The sequence below is a fragment of the Anser cygnoides genome, chromosome 1 (assembly GCF_040182565.1).
Source record: "Anser cygnoides isolate HZ-2024a breed goose chromosome 1, Taihu_goose_T2T_genome, whole genome shotgun sequence".
Classification (NCBI taxonomy): domain Eukaryota; kingdom Metazoa; phylum Chordata; class Aves; order Anseriformes; family Anatidae; genus Anser; species Anser cygnoides.
In genome coordinates this window covers 117,039,743-117,059,529 of record NC_089873.1, presented here as the reverse complement: position 1 = coordinate 117,059,529, position 19,787 = coordinate 117,039,743, and the positions used below count along the sequence as shown (strand labels likewise).

Genomic DNA, 19,787 nt, shown 5'->3' with positions numbered 1-19,787 from the left:
TGTACTGTAGAAGGGGATAAAGTTCCTGTAGTGCACGTAATAAACATGCTGGGTAAGACAGTCTGGGCTACTCCTGCCTCAGGAAAAGGCAAATCCGTTTGTGGGATTGCTTTTTCTCAGGGACCTGGATGCACTTGGCGGGTAAGGCAAAATAATGGGGAGGTCCGGTGTGTACCTCAAGGGGATGTAATACTGGGCGAGAATAGCCCATGAGTTGAATTGTATTATGTTAATTATTATATAATACTGAATGTCATCACTACCATGATTGCTATAGGTCAATGTCCTATTAATGGTATCAGAGTAACAGCCATGCAGATAATAATGAATGAATTTTGATAGAAATGGACAAGCAAAGAGATGTGATGGAACGAGAATAGTTAATGTTTACAGTTTAAACATCCATTTACATGAATTGTTGAATTACATATTAGAATTACATGTCCTGAAAAATTAGATTGAGTACTTGAATTGTAAACAATTCAGCACGTACTTGTCTATATTGCACTGTGGTGATCAAAAAACCCTGTTCTTGCAATAAATTCTTACTGTCTTCTTGAAAACAAACTTAAAAGGTCTAGATGGGCCACCTTTAATGGAGAAAAAAAGCAAGAGAAGTGTGAATGACTGATAGTTATTAATATGTGTCAGAATAGACAGTTTTACAGTTTTGGATTCAAAAAGCCTGAAGCACAAAGGGTTCTTGTAATTTCAGACACACAGGAGAAGTTTAAGCATAAGAAAGAATTGAAAACATCTAGTGATCCTGTGAACAGAGCTGTGTAATGGTAGGTGGGCTTCACTGATGGTTACGACAGTAATAAGCAAAACCAGCTTTCCAATCTGTGAAATAAAAACACCACATTAAACAATTTGTACTAACCTGTTGTGCTTGACCAGTCCCCTTGATATATCAACATGCATATAGCTTACTACCATTAAAGAAAAGACTCAGGGCGTAAAAATAATAGGTTTCTAAAATAAGTCTTTTAGGGTGAGGGAAGACGGTTAATTCTAAATGATCAGGATGTTAAGGACCTTTTTTAGGTCGGATATTTAGGAAAAAAAAAAAAAAGTACGTTTAATAGAATTCAACCAAAGCCAACAGAATTGCTACTCAAGGACTCGAAACTTGCATTTGAAAAACAACACTCGTGCGCCACCTCCCGGGGTACAAAACGCAGCGCACATAACTACCCTACTTGCTCTCCAAAGGTATGAAATCGACGTAGTCTAAGGCTGTCCCGTGACAGGGACATTCAGTTTGGATGCCTTCTTGTTCTGGAGCTTAGGCAGCAGTCCAAAATACTTCAATCAATTCCAGATGATCAGAAGCTTTATTTTCTCGAGTTAATTGTTGCCTATGCATGATATTTTTGTCCAATATGGAAATGCACTGACAAACGGTTGAAGAAAGAATGTATCGAGTTATCTGAGTGTAAGCAGGAAAAAATCACTTTGGAGCTAAACATGCCTGCCTCCTCCCCTCCCTTCAACGTTCAGCAGTTCTGCTTTCTTTTCAGAGCTAAAGCCAGAAGTTAGCATTGAAAGTCTCAAAGTACTAGGAAGAATTTGGATGGATATGATTTATTGGCCTTGAAGTTCATCTTAACAGGATTTAAAAAGACACGCTGAATGGTTTGAAAGAATTAATCATTTATTTTAAGCAGCAGAAAATTTGATTTTTACGTAGTATTTATCTGAAAATGGCAAGACCTGAAAGTACAAAATACCAACTTCTGGAAAATTCAGTAATGAGGCTTGGCAGTAATTGGGATAGACAACCTAACATCACCTGAACACTGAATTAAAAAAAAAGACTGTAGCGCTTTTTTCAAAGTACTGACCCTATTTTTCTTTCATTCCATGTTACATAGCATCTGTTACAAAAAACAAACAAACGAACAAACAAAAAAAACAGATGAGGAAATGCCCCTACTGGATGGAATCATTCCTTAAAGGCGAAAACCTTTCCACACTTCCTGAAGAACCATCAAATAACAGTTGACCATAGTGTTAGTCTTAAAAGATTTCTGTATCTCCATATAAAATTTTCAATAAAAAATGTGAACTGCCTGTTTCAGATAAATCTTATTTAAACATTCCACCCTATGTAGTTTTATACACACACAGAGTATTGGCTAGTGAAGCAATTTTTTCAGGACATATTGCAGTAATCCATGCCTTGGTGCTGTCAAGAAATTGTTATTTGTCTTTTCAGTACCACTTCAACTTGACTTGCTTGAATCTGTTTTTTTTTTTTTTTTTCCAGAATTTTCCAGAGGACAGCTATATTGCAAATACAGCGATTTAAACATTTAGTTACATGACTTGCCTCTAACAAAACAGGAATAAACATACCGTTTACAGGTTTGACGTATTTCTGTGAGGGAAGGTATCCTTCAAAGAAGAATGTAATGGTTACAAACTATGTAGTTTATTCAAGTATTTTGCTTAACTACAGATCACCGTAAAATAGGAGTAAGGCTGAATTGTTCAACTTGAAAAAGCAGAAGTTTCTCATTCAGAAAGAAGAACCAAAAGTCATTATAGTTGGCGGGGAGACAAAACCAGACAGGCCTTCAATGAGGGGGCCATCACCTGCTGAAAGAATGGTGCTGACTCACTGCTCCTTGTGGTTCTCCCTCCACCCCTGTATTTCGTACGGGCAGAGAACAAGGAAGAAACACAGGTACACACCAGTGGTTTCCAGGGCATATTCCCTGGAGGTCTGCCCCGTGTTATGCAGCTACAGATCTCAGTTCTGTATGCTGGAAAATAAGTCCAGGAGGGAAAGAGTGTGCCACACCAAGTGCTTTCCAGTACTGAGAAAGGGATAGCAATCTGGGGCCAAAAAGTACAGGACCAGCAAGGAAGACCAGCAGCTAAATATGTCCAAGTGAGAAGTGAAAGAGGTCTAGAAGTTGGAGTCAACAGAACTCTACCAACCATCCTCAGCCTTGATCTGGAAGTCTGGGAGAAGACTCAATAATTTAGCATCTCCTCATTTCACACAATCAGCCAGCCTCAGCTCACCTTGGTCTCTCTGTCAGTTAGTGCAAGTCTTAATGGTGGCTTTTGCAGTACAGATTGACCCCATCCAGGGGTTTGGCTGCAGCCAACAACTAGATTTCAGGAAATGTTCCTGAGGAGCCATTAATAAGACTCTAGATTATTCACAAGCCTGGTCTAAAGTCTAATTAGGCTCCAAAAGACAGAAGATCTGACTGGCTTGGAAGATTGCTCTTATCCCATTACCATCTGTCTTCCCTTTTCTGAACAGCAGAAGGGATTTCAGCAGCCAGAAATGAACAATTTTTCAATCAGAGTCAAGTTTGACAGCAACTAATATCTTGCTAAATTGTACAGATGTTTCTTAAAAGGATCAATCAATTATGCTCTTAATTTTTATTAAGTGAAGCTATGAGTAACTTACTTATTCCTCTTTCTTTAATTTCCTTTACTTTTACGTCAATAGGTCATTGTACTGTCAATAGTTCACTCTATATGATGAGGCACTACTACTCGTGTATGTGAGGCTCATGTCAGAGGTCAGAATATGACAACCAACCAACCTTGCTGTTCAGAACTTCTATAGAAATCAAAGAACATTTCAACAGCACAATTGTTCGGGATTATTGGACAATTTAAGAACAACTCTCCTTGAAAAAGCACCATGTTAAGAGGCTATCAGAAAGGTTAGTATACAAATGAGTCATCCTTCCTAATTCATAGAGACAACAAGTCAGGGGGTAGAATACCCGTCGTTTGATTTCAGCTGATGAAGAGTTAAGTGTTAAACAATTGATAGGTTAACAAGAGATACAAAAACAATAGGTCTGTGGTTACAACTGATTAACATGCATAACATCAAAGCTGAGAACTGGAATGGCACCCTGCCTTAATACATTGTATTTAAGTTGGTCCAACATACAAATCCTAAGTGCAAGCTCTTTCACCTTAACCAGAACAATCCCCTTCAACTCCTTTTACTGAAACTGAAAAAAAAAAAAAGCTTATAAAAATTCTTCATATGTTTTCTTCAGCTCTTAAACTAAGCCAAAAAGGCTATGATAAGATTTCTAAAACCTGTGAAGGCATTGGGATATAACTAACATATTCCCATGCCTGAACTCAGGTTTAACTATTTTAACTCAAATCACGCATCTTCAAATCCCTAATGACTGAACTGATCGTACCAATTATCTAAAAGGCTGCATCCAATGAAACATGGCTTTCTGACATTTTCATGTTACATGATACTCCATTCACATTAGGAGAATGCTGGTTCTGCAACAAATATTGATATGTATACAAGGAATGATTTGGAGTGCTGTGATTTGGAGTATCCTGTCTTCCATAATAAATAGAGAATTTTTTATAGCACTATCCTTACCCAAAGGGTTGCTTTTTGGCTTTGGTGGTTTTTCGTTTTTTGTTTGCCTCTAGGTATGGTTTAATCTGATCTCTGAAGTTAGTTAGCAAGAGTATAAAACACCTCATGGAAGTCTACTTTAAAAAAATATATTGGGGAAAAAGATCACTGGTGAGACACACTTGGTAACACCGTAGTCTATCATTGCATTTATTCTTTCGTAGAAAAATGCTCAAGAGCATTATTTTTCTTAATGTGCCGCAGGCTAAAAATGAACCCTCAAGGGCTTCTATTGCTCTTCTTGTTGCCAGAGCAACAAAGCAATACTCACCTGAATATCTGCCAGTGTAAGTATCAATTTACAAGCCGAGATGAATTTTGTGCTGAGAGCAGATGTCACTAACAGCATTTTTACTATAATCCAAATTTTAGGGGCGAGGTATGCCATGAAAACTCAAATATATATTACTGTTTCATTTATGCTACTTGATTATTGCTCATATAATTCAAGTATTTCTATTAAAATGTCTTGACCAATGATATTCGAAACAGAAGGGTAAAACTGAAAGGCCTTTATGTGAAATCCTCTACACTAAGAAGACTTTGTTAAACAACTCAGAAGATATCTAGCTTATCATCAGAAAGCACACCTGGAACCTTTCCCAATAAATTCCTTTGTAAAACTCCTTGTGTAATGAAGTAAGAGAGGGTAGGGAAAGAGAAGAACCTAATACATACAACTGCTACTACTTTATGAACTGAAAGGGCTCATTGTTTACCACTCTATCAATCCAAACATGCATGATGTGTTTCTGTTTGGAACAGGTTACAAACGCATTACTTGTATTACTGTCCTGTAAAAGAAGGAATATAACTTTGAAATGGTTTGCTATGTATCGAACCCAATGCAGGAGGATGACGTGGAACCAAATCAGAACTGGAAACATCACTCTTTTCAGAGCAAAGTCTATTGCTTTAAGAAAAACCCAAAGGAATGACTTATTTTTATAAAATGTACTACAAATTCTAATTGTAAGACATTACGAAAGAGTCATATGGAAGATATGCTAGGGAGAAAACACCTAAACTCTGTTGTTTCTTACATTCCTTTTAATTAATTGCTTTTCTCCCCTTACAAACTAAGAGGAGGGGGAAGAAGGAGGCAAACTCAAAATTTCCTCCTACTTCCAACTCCTAATTCCGAAAAAAAACCATTTTCAGGTGTTAGATCAAAACATGAATCATTACACTTTATGCAGCCAAGCAGTCTGAATGTGCAGGAATTAAAAAGAAAAGGAAAACACAGGCACTTCCAGTTATGAACTTCCATTAGTTTAAAAAACAGCAGTGCTTTATTTTCACACACAGTACTTGTACTTCTGTAAAAGCATCATTCCTGAAAAAAAGAAATCTTTGCTTATTCCCTGCAGAGTCAGAAACAGAGGCAGTGTGAATCAGAAAGCTGCATGAAGGGATTACAGGCAGAAAAATTTCTAGGCAAGGGATTGGGAGATTCTGAGCTAAGCTTCCTTTTTTTTTTTTTTTTTCTTTTCTTTTCTTTTTTTTCTTGTTACCCACACAGATTTGTAAACTGCTGTGCAATTGAAATGCAAAGGATTTTTTTTCAGTTATTTTTCAGAGAGATAACTAGTAGTTGTCACTGGACTCCTCAACCTTGCATTGTTTATCTTTTGAACCCACTATGCAAGTGCGCTAGAAAAATGATGGAGGTGCAGTGCTCACTGACTAGATACACAAAAAGTTGTTCTGTCTGCAAAGAAAATGCCATGTTCTGACTTCTGCATTAAAATCTATGCTTGCACAATGGAGGTCTGGCAAATACGTTCGTTCCTTCTCTTTCCCTTCATATTTTCCAGTCTCACCACATGTGTTTTCAGTCAGTCAGTCAGTACATAGACTTTTCATTTGACTGACACACCACTGGAGCTAGACAAAAAGCCTCCCACCGTTGCTCATGTTTAAAGACAAGCCAGCATTAAGACTTTCACTTCACAGTCTGTCTATGAAGACACTTGAACTTGTATGTTGCTGAGCTCAGCAAAAATATTGGTTGTCTTTCTCATTTTGTTGTTTCCTTTCCGTTACACATTCACTAGAAATAGGAAAAGAGATGACAGAACGTGGACCTTAGGATTATAATGTCTATACATTTGCAATCCAGCCTTTACTAAATATCACTCATCCTGAATTAAAACAAACAAACAAACAAACAAACAAACACCCAAACCCCCACATTAGGGGGAAAACTGAAAGGTTTTTTTGTGCAGCGAAGTGGAAAGTGATGAAGAATTGATTTCTATAAAATCAACTACTTACAAGCACAGGAGTTATATCTGGACATCCTGTGTTTAAAGACCAGTTCTAAGTCACATGCTTACCAGTGGTAGCATCCTTGTAAAATTAAGAGAGGTAGTCTTGTTTTACACTAAGGCTGAACAAGTTTGTTTCCCAGTTTTTACCTCCTCAAGCTATTTTGCAATGACACTCAGGAATGGTGACCCTCTCAAGTGGCAGCAGTAATTCTGAGGAATGAAAACCCAAACTGCCATTTCTTCTTGACCTCATTTGCTTTACTGCTGCATATGTCTGACCTTTCTCTTTTGCCCGCACCGTAAGCACAGCTTCAAAATGAATTGATGTAAACACAAAGCAGTATTCATTTAATATGATTAGTAAGAAAGGTTATTTTTTTTTTCTCTTTTTTTTACAGTCAGGGCTTGATTAGTTAGCAAATACTAACAGCTCCTTTTTTGTGAAAGAAGGATGGACAATTTTGTTCAGATAGTGGAAGAACATTATCGTGTTTTTTTCTTTCTCTTTTTTTTAGAAAAAGAAGGTACTATTGAGAGTATAAAGGCTCTTTGTACTGCAGTAGCAAATCCAGTACCGTAGCACTTATGAGGTGGTTAACAGTGCTTTGGTTCAGAATCAGTGTTAGAAAATAAAGCTTTAAAAGTTATGATATTTGGAGGGATTTCCACAGCAATTTGTAATGGATGTAAAAAGGACTGAGGCGTTGGCTTCTTCCTGTTGGTGAAGTACTTTATTCTTCATTCTGCTGAAGTCCCAGGTTTCACAATCGAGGTTCTCATTTCCATCGGTGGCGCACTAAGGAGGACTCATCATTGACCACGTCGTTGTCAGTGTAGCGATGCTGACAACGTGGTGGAATAAGCAGCAGGATGATCAGTGCAAGGAGGATAATCCCACACAGGCTCATGAGAGCATAGGAGGCAATCCACAACACTGGTTCATGGAAAGAAATGACAGAAACACAGTTGCTTGCAACATCTGCTGTTGTGAAGGGACCTTCAATCTCAGACACTGGAGAGCCATCGACTTCTGAGAAATTACAAAATGAGAAACATTAAGTCTGTGGGACACCATTTAAAAGCAAACAACAGCAGATCTAGCCTAAATAACTATATACCTCTCTCCTTACATCATCATGCATCTCAGCATACTTATTTTTAATCTATTTCTTATTGCAAAAAAATGCTAGTACTCCATGTTTATAAAATGGAAATCTGAGGCATATGGAGACCATAATACTTCCACATCTACATAGGCTGTCAATGAGAGAGCAGAAATTTAACTCAGGTGTCCCACGGCCCAACTTAAAAGACCCAGCCACTGGATCACCTTTTCTTTCTGAACTAAGCTTTCAGAAGCATCAACTTAATGAAGCTTAAAAATCCAACAGTATCAGTACACTGGGGTAGTTCAGGGTATGGAGAGCTTTTGTTGTTTCTGGCATTTGCAACAAGTGGAAGAGCACCTCAGAGGATTCTTAGATCTTCTGTGTTAGCTACTTCCCAAGGTCTTAGGGAGCAGCATGCAGGTTCATTAGCTTCACAGATACCTTAGAGGGCCATATCCTAAGCACAAGGCACTGGGCAGAAACCAGCAACATTAGCCTTATGAGTGGTACTGCTGAGATGAAAATTTAGAAGGAAGGGGAGGTAAAGCAGGGATGGCTCAGTGACAGATGCAGAGGAAAGGGGAATGTTGGAGGGGATGCTCAATATCACTAGTGAGGAGCTGAGACATGAAGGAGCAGTGCTGTAAACAGGCAGGGAGAAGCTAACCAAGCAACTCAAAAATGGATGAGACAAAGTTAAATCAAGAAGCATGAAGGGGTGCCTTGGAAGCTGTTTTTGAACAGCCATCCATCTTGGTAACATCACAGGCTGTGTGACTTGTTTCATTACCATCACAAGCCAGTACTTGTTAAATCAGTATTTGCTGAAAAAGGTTATGCTGCCCATGGTTGTCACAGTAACCATGGCAAGCACAGCAAAGTTCCCCTGAGTTGTGGACAGGGCTACATGTATTGTAAAGGCAGAGCAAGGGAGTTGCCTACGGCAACAAAATATTCGGAGCATTTCATACTTGCAGGTCTGTGGCTGGGGAAGGACGCGCGTCTTTTAGCTTGCTTAGGGGGACCAGGAGCACACAGTTAGTCTGTGCATTTTAGAAAATTTTCCAAATGGTTGTATTCACTTTTCTAGTCAGATACTCCAAGACACATTTGTGTATTTCTTATAAAGTCCTCAGTTTTAAGCTTCCTGCTTCGTTTCTTGTTCATTTTACACACACGCACGCTCATGCGAAATCATAAGTGACCCTGCCTACTGTAAACAGCATCTGATATTTACACAGAGCTTCAACAAGTTTCCTGGAAGCACATTTAAAGAGATTGGCATAAAATACCCTTTGGAAGGAAATGGAGAGATTTGGTATTCAGTCCCTGCCCTCCCATGACCTCATATTATATAAAGGTTTAAGTCTCATTAGACTTAATTCAACTTAATGGTAGGGTGTTGCTGAAGGGGGCAGTCCTGCTTGCCGTCACTGCCTCTTTTGTGTTGATGTTAGTGATGGGTGGGTTGCAAGGACAGTCAGAGCAGCTCACTGATTTGATGGAAAACACACCTGTCATAACAAAGTAACGCCAAAGCCAGGAATTGTCTGTGGGATCACTCACTGAACCAACCCTTTCTCCAGCAGCAGGTGTGGAAAGTCTTCTTTAGTGGCATGGCGCTGTTAGAGTGTGCTGGGTGAAACCTAAGGTTGCACCCAGAAGCATCCTGACATTGGTGAGTACCAAACATGTATATCTCAACTCATCAGATTGAAATAAAGTGGCCTGTGTACCCTGTATCATCAACATGTCTTTGCCAAGGCACTGCTGTTGCACAGATATGGTGAGGGAACTGCACAGGAATGGATAGAGTTGCAAAAGACTGCCTAGAAGGCCTGTGGCAGAAACAAAACTGAAATCTGTTCCGTTCGTACTCCCAGTATTACATTTTGTCTGCCATGCAATTATTTTGTGGAGACATTTCACTCCCTGTCGGCCCCCCACCATTTCCTCTGTCTCTATTAAGTCCTTCAGGAAAACCAAACTAAGCCACATATAATACTGATATGAAATGCAAGGCATAATTATTACTATTTAGGAATTCAGTATTTGAAGAAGAAAAAAAGAAAAGGCAGCACAATTTTCCACCTTGTAGATAGCTTTCAAAATAAACAGTCCCTAATTACTCGTTATTTAGCTTGAGTACAATAACTACTGCTGTTAAAAAAGGCAATACAAACTTGTTGCCGTAGTGGCTGACATTGTAAATTACATTTTGAGAATGCTTGATAGCAGCATAGCCTTCGCTTTCTTCCCTCCAAAAAGAAAACTTTTCCTTCACCCTCTTCTACCCCCAGGGAACTTGAAAGGAAATAAAAAGGGGGAAATTTGCCTAAATTGTTCAAACAAACCCTTAATATAAACCAAGTCCCATACTTAACCTATTACACATTAGATGATAGGATATTTTGGCATTTTCTTTTTTAGAATACTTGGTTCTAGCTACTTACAGTAATTTCTTGACCTTGAAAACAATGGGATATTCTACATTATTGATGATTACAGGACAAAAATGGAACCTCTGGAAAAATGCTATTTTATAACATCTGTGTAGAACTCAAAGTTGAAAAGGTCAAACGCTCTTTCTCACTACCTTGGATGTTTTGGAAAGGAAGCAAACCTAAAGTTAGATTGAGTATAGCATGGAACAGTAGAATGCTGCCTGGAAGGGACCTTTGGAGGTCACATCGTCCAGCCTCCTATACAGAGCAAGACTGTTACTATCACTTGATCAAGTCAGCTGCAGCTATGACCAGCCGATTGTATAACCCCGAGGACAGAGAACCCATGATCTCTCTGGGCAATCTGTTTCCTGTTTTAGTGCTGTACTTCTCTCCTTGTGAAGAAGGATTTCCTAACGTTGAGCTCAAACCTCTGAATCTAACTGGTGGATGTTGCCCTTTGTTACATGGTTTCACTTGCATTCACCCTTGGCTTGCATTCAACTTGGTGCCCATCATAACTCCCAGCTCTCTTTCTGCAGGGCTGCTCTTCAGCTGGCCCCTTCCCACACGGTTCTCATGCAAGATGGTTCTCTTGTCACGATGCAAAACTCCACCGTTCTTTTCACTGAACCTGGTTTCAGCTGCTCAGTCCTCCATGTTACTATGACCTTTATGGCTTGAAGCTCTGTTATTCACCATGACAGCTGTTCTTCCAAGTTTAGGGCTCAAAAAATTGCCGAGGGTGCATTCTGCCTTGTCACAGTTTAGTGTAGAAGTCACTTATGATTGCAGTGCTTGGTGCATTTCTTCCCTTCAAACACTCAAGCCTTGCTTCTGTGATTTTCTCATTTACTACAAAAATAACAAGGGGTGTAGTCCTACTCGATGCTGAAGTACCATTAGGTTGCATCACTTAACTAGGTGATCTGAACATCTGGTCTCAAGAACGGGCCTGACCTCAAACCTTTCCTAGTCATCCTTTAAATACTAGAGTATCTCTGAAATTAACAACAGACAACTTGAAATGATTCAAAATAATTAACAGGCGGAATAAATGTTACCGGGCTTCACCTAATTGAGGAAAAAGCAAATTTTCCTGCCAAAATGGATTAGTCTCCCACTGCTTTCTAACTAACTCTCTTCACCATTTTTTTTTTTTTTTTGGGTGGGGGGGTACATTCTGGAGAATGAAAACAAAGGAAGGAGAACTGAAGAGTAAATAATTTCTCATCTCAAACCAAGTCTCAACAGAAACTTGGAGTTCAATGAAGTTAAGGGCTTTAGCCTTATTTTCTGTTTTTGCCATTTTTAAATTCAGCCTATACCTGTTTAATACCTTACAAAAAGATAGGCTTAACTTTATTGTTAACATACTATTGTAAACAAGAAAGTACAAGTGAATACAAAGAAGCACAGCCCCACCAAAAAAGTCCTTTATATTTCTCTAGTTTTGATGATTTATGCCGCCAGTAATTCCATTTAATTTATGCCCACTAACAGACTAAAAAGATCCAAACAAATTACATTAATATAGTTGCTATGGAGGACACGGCTGGCCTCCGCAGGAAGCCAGTTAGGCAGCTTAATCCCTCACACTGCACTGACTGCTCGCCAGTCAGCGCACAACCACTCACAGTTGTGGTTTTCTGATGAAAGTAATGTTAAATATGGAAACCACAAGCTGTGAAGAAGTGAATTCAGAATAACTGGCACATCCAGCAAAATGTCATCTGCCCCATGTGAATAAAGTCTGACAAATCGGTTTATCTTGTCTCAGTCAGTGGTTTGTATCACCTGATTCCTCAAGAAGCTAAGTTCCCATGATGTTAGGTTAGACGTATGCATGAAACATGGACAAAGAAACAATAATTAAATGCAATCTAACACCAGCCAGGGATCATCATGTGTCCAAGCTCATGTGAATTCAGATTTCTAGTCAGAAAGCTCAGTTCTTCTGTTCTAGAAGAGGTTGGCAGATCTACATGCAGTGGCCAAACTCCATGTTTCTGTGTAGCAATATTAACATTAAGGTACTATTATGGTTCCCTGACTCTTTTTCTCAACACAGACATGCTCTCAAAGCATTTCTTATCAGCACCAGCAGGCTAAAGTGCCCTGCCGACCTGGTGTCAGTCAGTATGCTGTGTCAAAATGCCCCTTCTCCTCTCCATTAATGGCTGCAGCATGACAGGAACAGGAGGCAGCTGTAGGCTTGCTAAAAATGCAGTCAGGAAGCAAACAGAAGAGTGACAGGCAGGAAAACCTGGTCTGTAGTATTTGTCTAGTTACACCCTCCTTCCAGATGCATTCAAAATGTCTTTCATCACTGCAGGATCTCTCATAGAGGTCTTCATTAAGCAACCTGCATCTATGTCCGGATTTTTTTTTTTTTTTGCTTAGCAAGCTCAAAGACAACAATTTTGAACCCATTAACAATGGATAGATTAAAAAGAAAAAAAAAAAAAGGCTTTTAGAATGCCCTAGAGCTACAACCCAAACTAGCTAGTGTTTGTCTTTTTTACCCCTCAATTACCTAGTTGCATTAAGCACTCAGGTACTTACTGCCCTTACCTTCTCTATCATAACTACTGGGGAGTAAAGTAGCACGATCAGTCATGCTCCTTTTCTCAAGCAGGTAATAGATGCTACAATGTTTTTCTGGGCATAGACCACTTCTGTTTGGGATAGGGACTTCCATATGGGTATGCAGCCTTTCCCTCCTCTGCAGTTTGTATGTTCTTGTGGTGCCAATGCAATGTCTAATCAGAAAAGGGAGGATACATCAAAACTTGTATTTGTCTTTAGCTACCCTTAGTGAGATAAGATGAATCATGAAAAAGCAAGAAAGTTAACCAGCACTGTGAAATCATCTTAAAATTATCAGTGCTTTTCTTCACATTTCCTCAGCAGCTAATGAAAACATTAATGATTTTCTATTTACACCAAGAAAACTATTTGTTTAGAACTAAGACAAACATCACAAGTCTTAATTTGAGTCCCATTTTCATCTTTGCCGTGAGTATTTCTGAAGGGCTGAAAAGGCACAATTTGGAGAAAAATGTGAGTAAAGTACTTCACTGCACAATGCAAAAATTAGTTAAGAATCCATTTATCTGCAAATTAGAACAAGACTACATAAATAAAGCTGAATTAAAAATAAGGGCTCTCTTTCCCCAACTGTATTGGGGAAACTGCACACACAGACAGACTGAGAAAGAATATCCTCTCTCAGTGGGAAGAATGCAGCTAAGATATATATCCAAAGTTGATGATGATTTACTTCACACCAAAAGACTGTTGTGTGCAATACAATCTTTTTTTTTTCTCCCCGTGAAATCTGAACACCATGGGATTGCTCAAAAATATAACCCTCACACTTCATTGGTAACCACGCTGTCTCCCATCATGTAAGGGACAAAGATGTTTTTTTGAGAGTAGCAGGTGTTTCCTCACTCACCAGTCCTGAACAGTATTTCTCTTACCTGCACATGGACTCACTGCAAAGCCCACTCTCCTCTGAGCTCTGTCAAATATTACATAGAAGCCTTCCATGACTGTAGCACCAATAACCAGGGCATTCGCAGATGAAGAGATCCCAAATCGGTAGCACTGCAAGTTCTCTCCTATTCCAAGGATGGGTTGAATATAAAGCTATTAAAAAAAAAAAAAGTGTAAGAAGCAACACCACACAGTACTTAGAAGATGACAGACCTTTTGATTTTTACAGTCAAGCACTCAAACTCCACTGGTAATCAAGAATTAATAGGATCAAACAGACTTCTGTATATAATTTAAATTTAGTCAAAGCGCTTACATGCAGGTAAGAGGTAATACTCTTGGGAGTCTAAGTTTAAATTTGAACATAATCATTCAATACATGAAGAGCATCAGCAAATTCACAGAAACCATTTTTTATTGTATGTTCCATAAGGGGAGGACAAGTAAGAAAGAACTTGGAGTGTAAACTTGAATTAGAGAAAAAAAACTATTATTAAAAAAAATTATCAGGATACAATTGACTCAGAGAGCATTCTCTTCAGTGTCATCTTGATGTCTCCAGATTCATAAATTCAAGTCACATTTTACCCCTTGTATCCTCAGGGAAGATGAAAGATTGACATGCTACATGATCAATACAGAAAAAGCTTATTGTGAGGATTTACTATATTTCAAGTTAAAATGTACTTAAAAGGCTCATTCTCCCCTTTGCTCCTGACCATCCCCTGAGGTAATAGATTGTATTAGTAATGTTAGAGGATACGAGGCTGTATTGCAATCTATATAGGGGGAAAAAAAAGCCAGAGAACAAAATGAAAGTGGCACAACATTACATTCTAAAAGCTGGTATGGAATATTAATAAAAGATAAACCAACCAAGTAATATGAACTGGTGAAGAGATCACACAGGCTCCTTGCCAAGAGTGTCATTTTCAGGAGAAGTGCTCCAACTCAGAATGCCACGAAAAACAAATCAATTTGCTTCCCCCAAAATGAGAAGATCAAAATGAGTAGCGACACTCTGTATCGATACCTAATGCGGCTAATGCTCAAGAAAACAAAACAAAACTTGCATATTTTTCCTGACAATTTGAAAAATTCATTTCCAGCTACATGGACTGCACTCAAGGAAACTCTGTTTTTCTTTTTTGGCTTTAGGTATTGAGTCTCTTCTAATACACAAGTTTCTTTGTAATTTTTCCTATTTAAATATTGATTTAAAAAAATCATTAAATTCCCTCACATGCAATAAATTAATTTTCTATTACTGCTAAAAATAGCTTCTACTTTTTAAGAGCATATGCGTTACAATAGTAAGAATAAGCGTATAACTGAATAAACGAAGAAAGCTGAGACCTGTGGCAGGATAGAGATGCGAAATGACCTGCTGGAGTTTTCATCCCTCATGTAAATGGAGAGTTTGGGAAATAAGGACCAGGGTCTTTCCGTTTTATCCCAGCATGCAAGCTGCGTACCAGTCCAGAAACCAGAAGAGAATTCTTGTACCTATGAAAAAATGATGCATACAGATTACATACATTTTAATAGATTTTGATAGCTCTGCCCCAACACCAACAATTTAAAGAAGCAGATAGTTTTTAAAAACATAAAGCGAAATACAAACTACATGAATGTTTAATGAGTTGCTTCCATCCTCCCACACATTGTTTTGTAGTCAACTTAACTTAAAGATATAAAGCTGTCAAAGGAGGGCTACAAAGATGGTGGAAGGTCTGGAGGGCACGATGTGTGAGGAGCGGCTGAGGGCCCTTGGTTTGCTCAGCCCCGAGCAGAGCAGGCCGAGGGGAGGCCTCATGGCGGCCTGCAGCTCCCTCACGAGGGGAGCGGAGGGGCAGGCGCTGAGCTCTGCTCTCTGGGGACAGTGACAGGGCCCGAGGGAACGGCATGGGGCTGGGACAGGGGAGGGTCAGGCTGGGTGTTAGGGAAAGGGTCTGCACCCAGAGGGTGGTCGGGCACTGGGACAGGCTCCCCAGGGCAGTGGTCACAGCACCGAGCTGCTGGAGTTCAAGAAGCATTTGGACAAGGCTCTCAGACATATGGTCTGATTTTTGGGTGGTCTTTGGGGATCCAGGAGCTGGACTTAATGATCCTTGTGGGACACTTCCAACTCAGATATTCTGTGATTCTATGAACTTCAGGGTTTTGAAACCAAGGGAGAAGCCAAAATCCCCTAGCATCCAAAGGAATCAAGGTCTGTTGGTCAACAAAAAGAAACACATCCCTCTGTTTCTCTTGCTGCCCTTCCACTAACTACCAGTATAACTTGACATGCTTTTGAAATAAGGTTGATTAACAGTGTTTCTTAATGTATCCATGACACTAACAAAGTGAACACATTAAACCCCTACAGAGCTTCTTCCCCTAAGACAGAAATCTTGCCTGAAGTGCACGCTCCCTAAAACACACAAAGTTGATGTGCTGCCAGATCAGAGGAAAACACTTCATTATTTGCATGCAATGCTTCGTGCTGGCTTGGCTCTGACTCCCCTGTGAAGCAACATACAAGACAGTATCTTGTTCCGACATTGTAGAGCCAAAGCAGTTCAGGTGCAGAAGAAAGACGGAATCCAGTCTTTCTAACCTCCTCATTTGTAATTACCTGTGATATTGATTGTTTTGCAAACAGCGGCTCATACATTAGTTATATGGCATTTTACAAGTGACAAGTGCTCACACACCCCCACATACTTGCCAATGAAATAAATATTTGTCAAGGCTGTATTAGAGACCTTATACTTCCAGGTGCTTCTTGGGCCAACATGTATACACTCATATAAACACAGAATGAGACTTACAGCCACAAACAGCCTGTTTTTACACTTAACTCTCAGTGCACGCTTCAGTAAGTCTCTTGGCATGGGACAGAAATGCTCTACCCATCATGGCTGAGTCCAAGGTCAGACCTGCTAAAAATGTAGTTATCCTCTCTTTCCATTTCCTATTGGAAAACAAAGCTTGTGATGCGAGAAGAGCTCCCAGGTAGCACCCAGACCAGACAGACAAAATCTATCAAGTGCTCTATTTTAAGCACCTACTTTGATTTCCCAGTAAGACTGCTTATTACAAGGCGTTTCTTTGCCTTACTTATGTATGCTGAACAAATGCATTGAGAGGGATTTGGCTTTATGATACCCAAAAGGTTATTAAAATAAAGATTTTAAGTGTACTTGAGCCTTCCCTTCTCCAGCTTAACAACTTAGCATTACTTCGACGCTGTGAGAAGACATGCTGTTCTAACTTCAGCTCAGTGAGGTGTAGTAGCTGCCACTCCTCAGTGGCTCACCTCTACCCTTCATACCTGCCATCATCAAACTGTATCTATAGCTGCCCCCTAAAAGACTTCAGTCCAATCAAGTGGGGTTTAAAAAAGCAATCTACACCATCAAAGAGCATAAAGCCCACAGACTTTTTTTTTTTTTTTTTAATGGAGCTGAATAAAGGAACACTACATGTGCAGTTATGCCAGTATACCTGAGGGGGCAATAATGTCTTGCTGGGAAGCTTGTAAGAAGCAGCTAGCAGCAGGAACTTGTTAACCTGGTTCACCTATGGTCAGAGCAGTATGTCTGACTACAGCAGATGATTTTACGTTTCAGTGATACATAGCCTGCCAGAAGCACAGGGCACTAAGAGTGCATTTGTGATGCCATGGTATAGCTGCTGAAAGTACCCATTTTGCTACCATTGCTCTTACAATGCCAGAAACTAATCCTTACATCTTGTAATTATTTTCTTATTTAATAGACTATCTCCTTTGTTTAGAGCTGTGAAAATAACTTCTGGTGTGTGTAGAGGGAAAGGAGTACAACAAGGTCCTTGAGACTAACAAGAAACCCTAGAAGAGAATGAATTTTTAATAAGATGAATAAAAATCATGAGGTGAAGCGAGTCGTTCCCTTCTAATATTTTATTGATCAGTTGACTATTTAGTTGGCATGTGGAAGGCTCTTGGTCAAATGCCCTCCTGACCAACATTGGGGAGGAATCTAGACCACTGTGATCACTTCACAGGAGGATGCTGTACCCATATTACAAGAGCTCTGGGGTAGTCTTTCCATTCTCCACCCCTTGGCTGCAATTGTTTCAGTCAATATTTAAGTGCTTTGAAAAGAGTAGAACTTTTCAATCAGGGGCATTAAGTTACATAAGATAATTCATATATTTATTTCAGATATTGGACATGTATTGGCAGTGAAGAACTCCTCAGGCCAAATCTCTGCTCTCAGTCAGGCAAAAGGTCTCAGTCTTGATCTATCAGCATACAGGCAAATACGCTGCCTTTTGGTCAACTGGCCAACAGCCTGCTTACTGCATTTCCCGTGATTTGCCCATCCTACCACTGTCCATTCCTGAAGCCAGGATAAAAATATGAAACTTGCTGACATTGAAATATCTGGGATTTATTCTTCAGCTTTAACCTTCTCAATGCTGCTAATCGTATTCAAACAAAATTTATGAATAGCTTGCTTTTGTTAACCAGAAAACACTGCTCCAGTTACTCTACGCTGAAAGAAATCCACCATGCCCCTGCCCTACTTCTAAAGCTCACTCTATTTCCAAAGAAAGATACTTTTAAACATAAATAATGAAGTTCAAAAGCAGCTTTTTTGATATGAACAATCTTTATGAATGACATCCATTCTATACAACTATAAGCTTTATATTTGGAAGATAACTGCTTGCAGTAGCAGGTTCTTTTACTTTATAAACACTGTGTTTTGAATGAAAGGACTGATTTTTGTACTCTTAATACTCTGAATTGGAAAGACAAGAATTACATCCGTATTTCTGAAATGCTTAGAGCAAAATACTCAGTCTCCACACTATTTCTGATGCATTTTTGTACATGCATGCACCTCTTGCCTATACTTGGACTTCTTCTCACCTCCCTTTCCCTCTTCTGCCTCCATCAAAGACCATCCATCATTTTTTATTTAATAATAGGAGTACACCAGGAAAGGTTCTGCTCCTCTCAAGTCAGAGACCTCCTGACTTACCTGGCAGATAGCAAAGATGACACTCCTTTCAAAGATCACGCGATCACTTAATAGGAAATTAACATTTCAAGCAGTGTTAATGACACTAGCTTACCAGGGATGTGCGAGCTATTGCTTGCACAACAGCGCTGAAGACTTTCTGGGGCAGACGGAGGAGGGTGGTCCCACTGTCTACTATTGCTTTATCAGCATTATACTAGGAAAGGGGAAAAAGGAGATAAATTACACACTGTAGTTAATGTAATGCAGATTAAACTGTTTCATAGCGATTACAAAGCTGTTCCTTTTTGGCAGCTGTCTTCACAAAACTGTACGTCATACTTTTCAGCAGCTCTCTTGAGTTGATAGCTTGGATTCATATGAAGTTTGAGAGCAAAAACAACATAAGGACAGACTAGACACAAGACTGAGTTTATCTGCATTGCTCAAGAAATTACTGCATGTCACCACAGCTGTTGCAAGTGGCCAAAGTGTTCTAGAAAGAAGTATAGCACAGCCTCTCTCAGAGATGTACACTAGTCCACTTTACCTCTCATATGCCTTGGGCACAAAGCACTCTCATGGTTAGTTCAGGCACAGGGTAAGCACACTGATGTGGCTTACATGCATGTCTATGCCCTGAATCGTGGTTTCAGCTATAATGAAAACAACTCACTCTAATTTAAACATAATACAGCAGCTTGTTTTTAATAACTAGTGTTTCTACCTTGAGAATAGTCAGGGAACATAAGTCCTCATTACATGTCAGGTTTGGTTCTAGCTCAAGAGTACATCTTGTCTCTTTGGAAAACCATGAAAACACAGGCAAAAGCAACTACAAAGAAACTGGAAAATTTCAATCCTGCTGCTCCAAAGTCTGCACAAAAAACACGCCTCATATAAAGTCTCTTCATTATTAAAACCCGAATCCTCAGCCTGAGATACTTCATCAAACCTCAGATACACTAAAAACAAAGAATAAATATTTTAAGAGGTACATATTGTTTTATGGACCCTTAAAAAACTTA

General features: G+C 39.3%; 1 protein-coding gene across 2 annotated transcripts in view; it reads right to left on the bottom strand.

The window, feature by feature from the left end:
* Positions 1–1,636: 1,636 nt before the first annotated feature.
* Positions 1,637–19,787, bottom strand: part of BACE2 (beta-secretase 2) — a 52,540-nt gene continuing 34,389 nt past the window's right edge. For both annotated transcript variants that reach the window (XM_048071458.2, XM_048071459.2), the window contains 4 exons: positions 18,875–18,976; positions 15,119–15,268; positions 13,747–13,915; positions 1,637–7,738 (listed from right to left, as the gene is read on the bottom strand). In XM_048071458.2, coding sequence (XP_047927415.2) covers positions 7,485–7,738; positions 13,747–13,915; positions 15,119–15,268; positions 18,875–18,976 — 675 coding nt within the window. In that variant the 3' untranslated portion in view covers positions 1,637–7,484. The remainder of the gene's footprint in view (positions 7,739–13,746; positions 13,916–15,118; positions 15,269–18,874; positions 18,977–19,787) is intronic.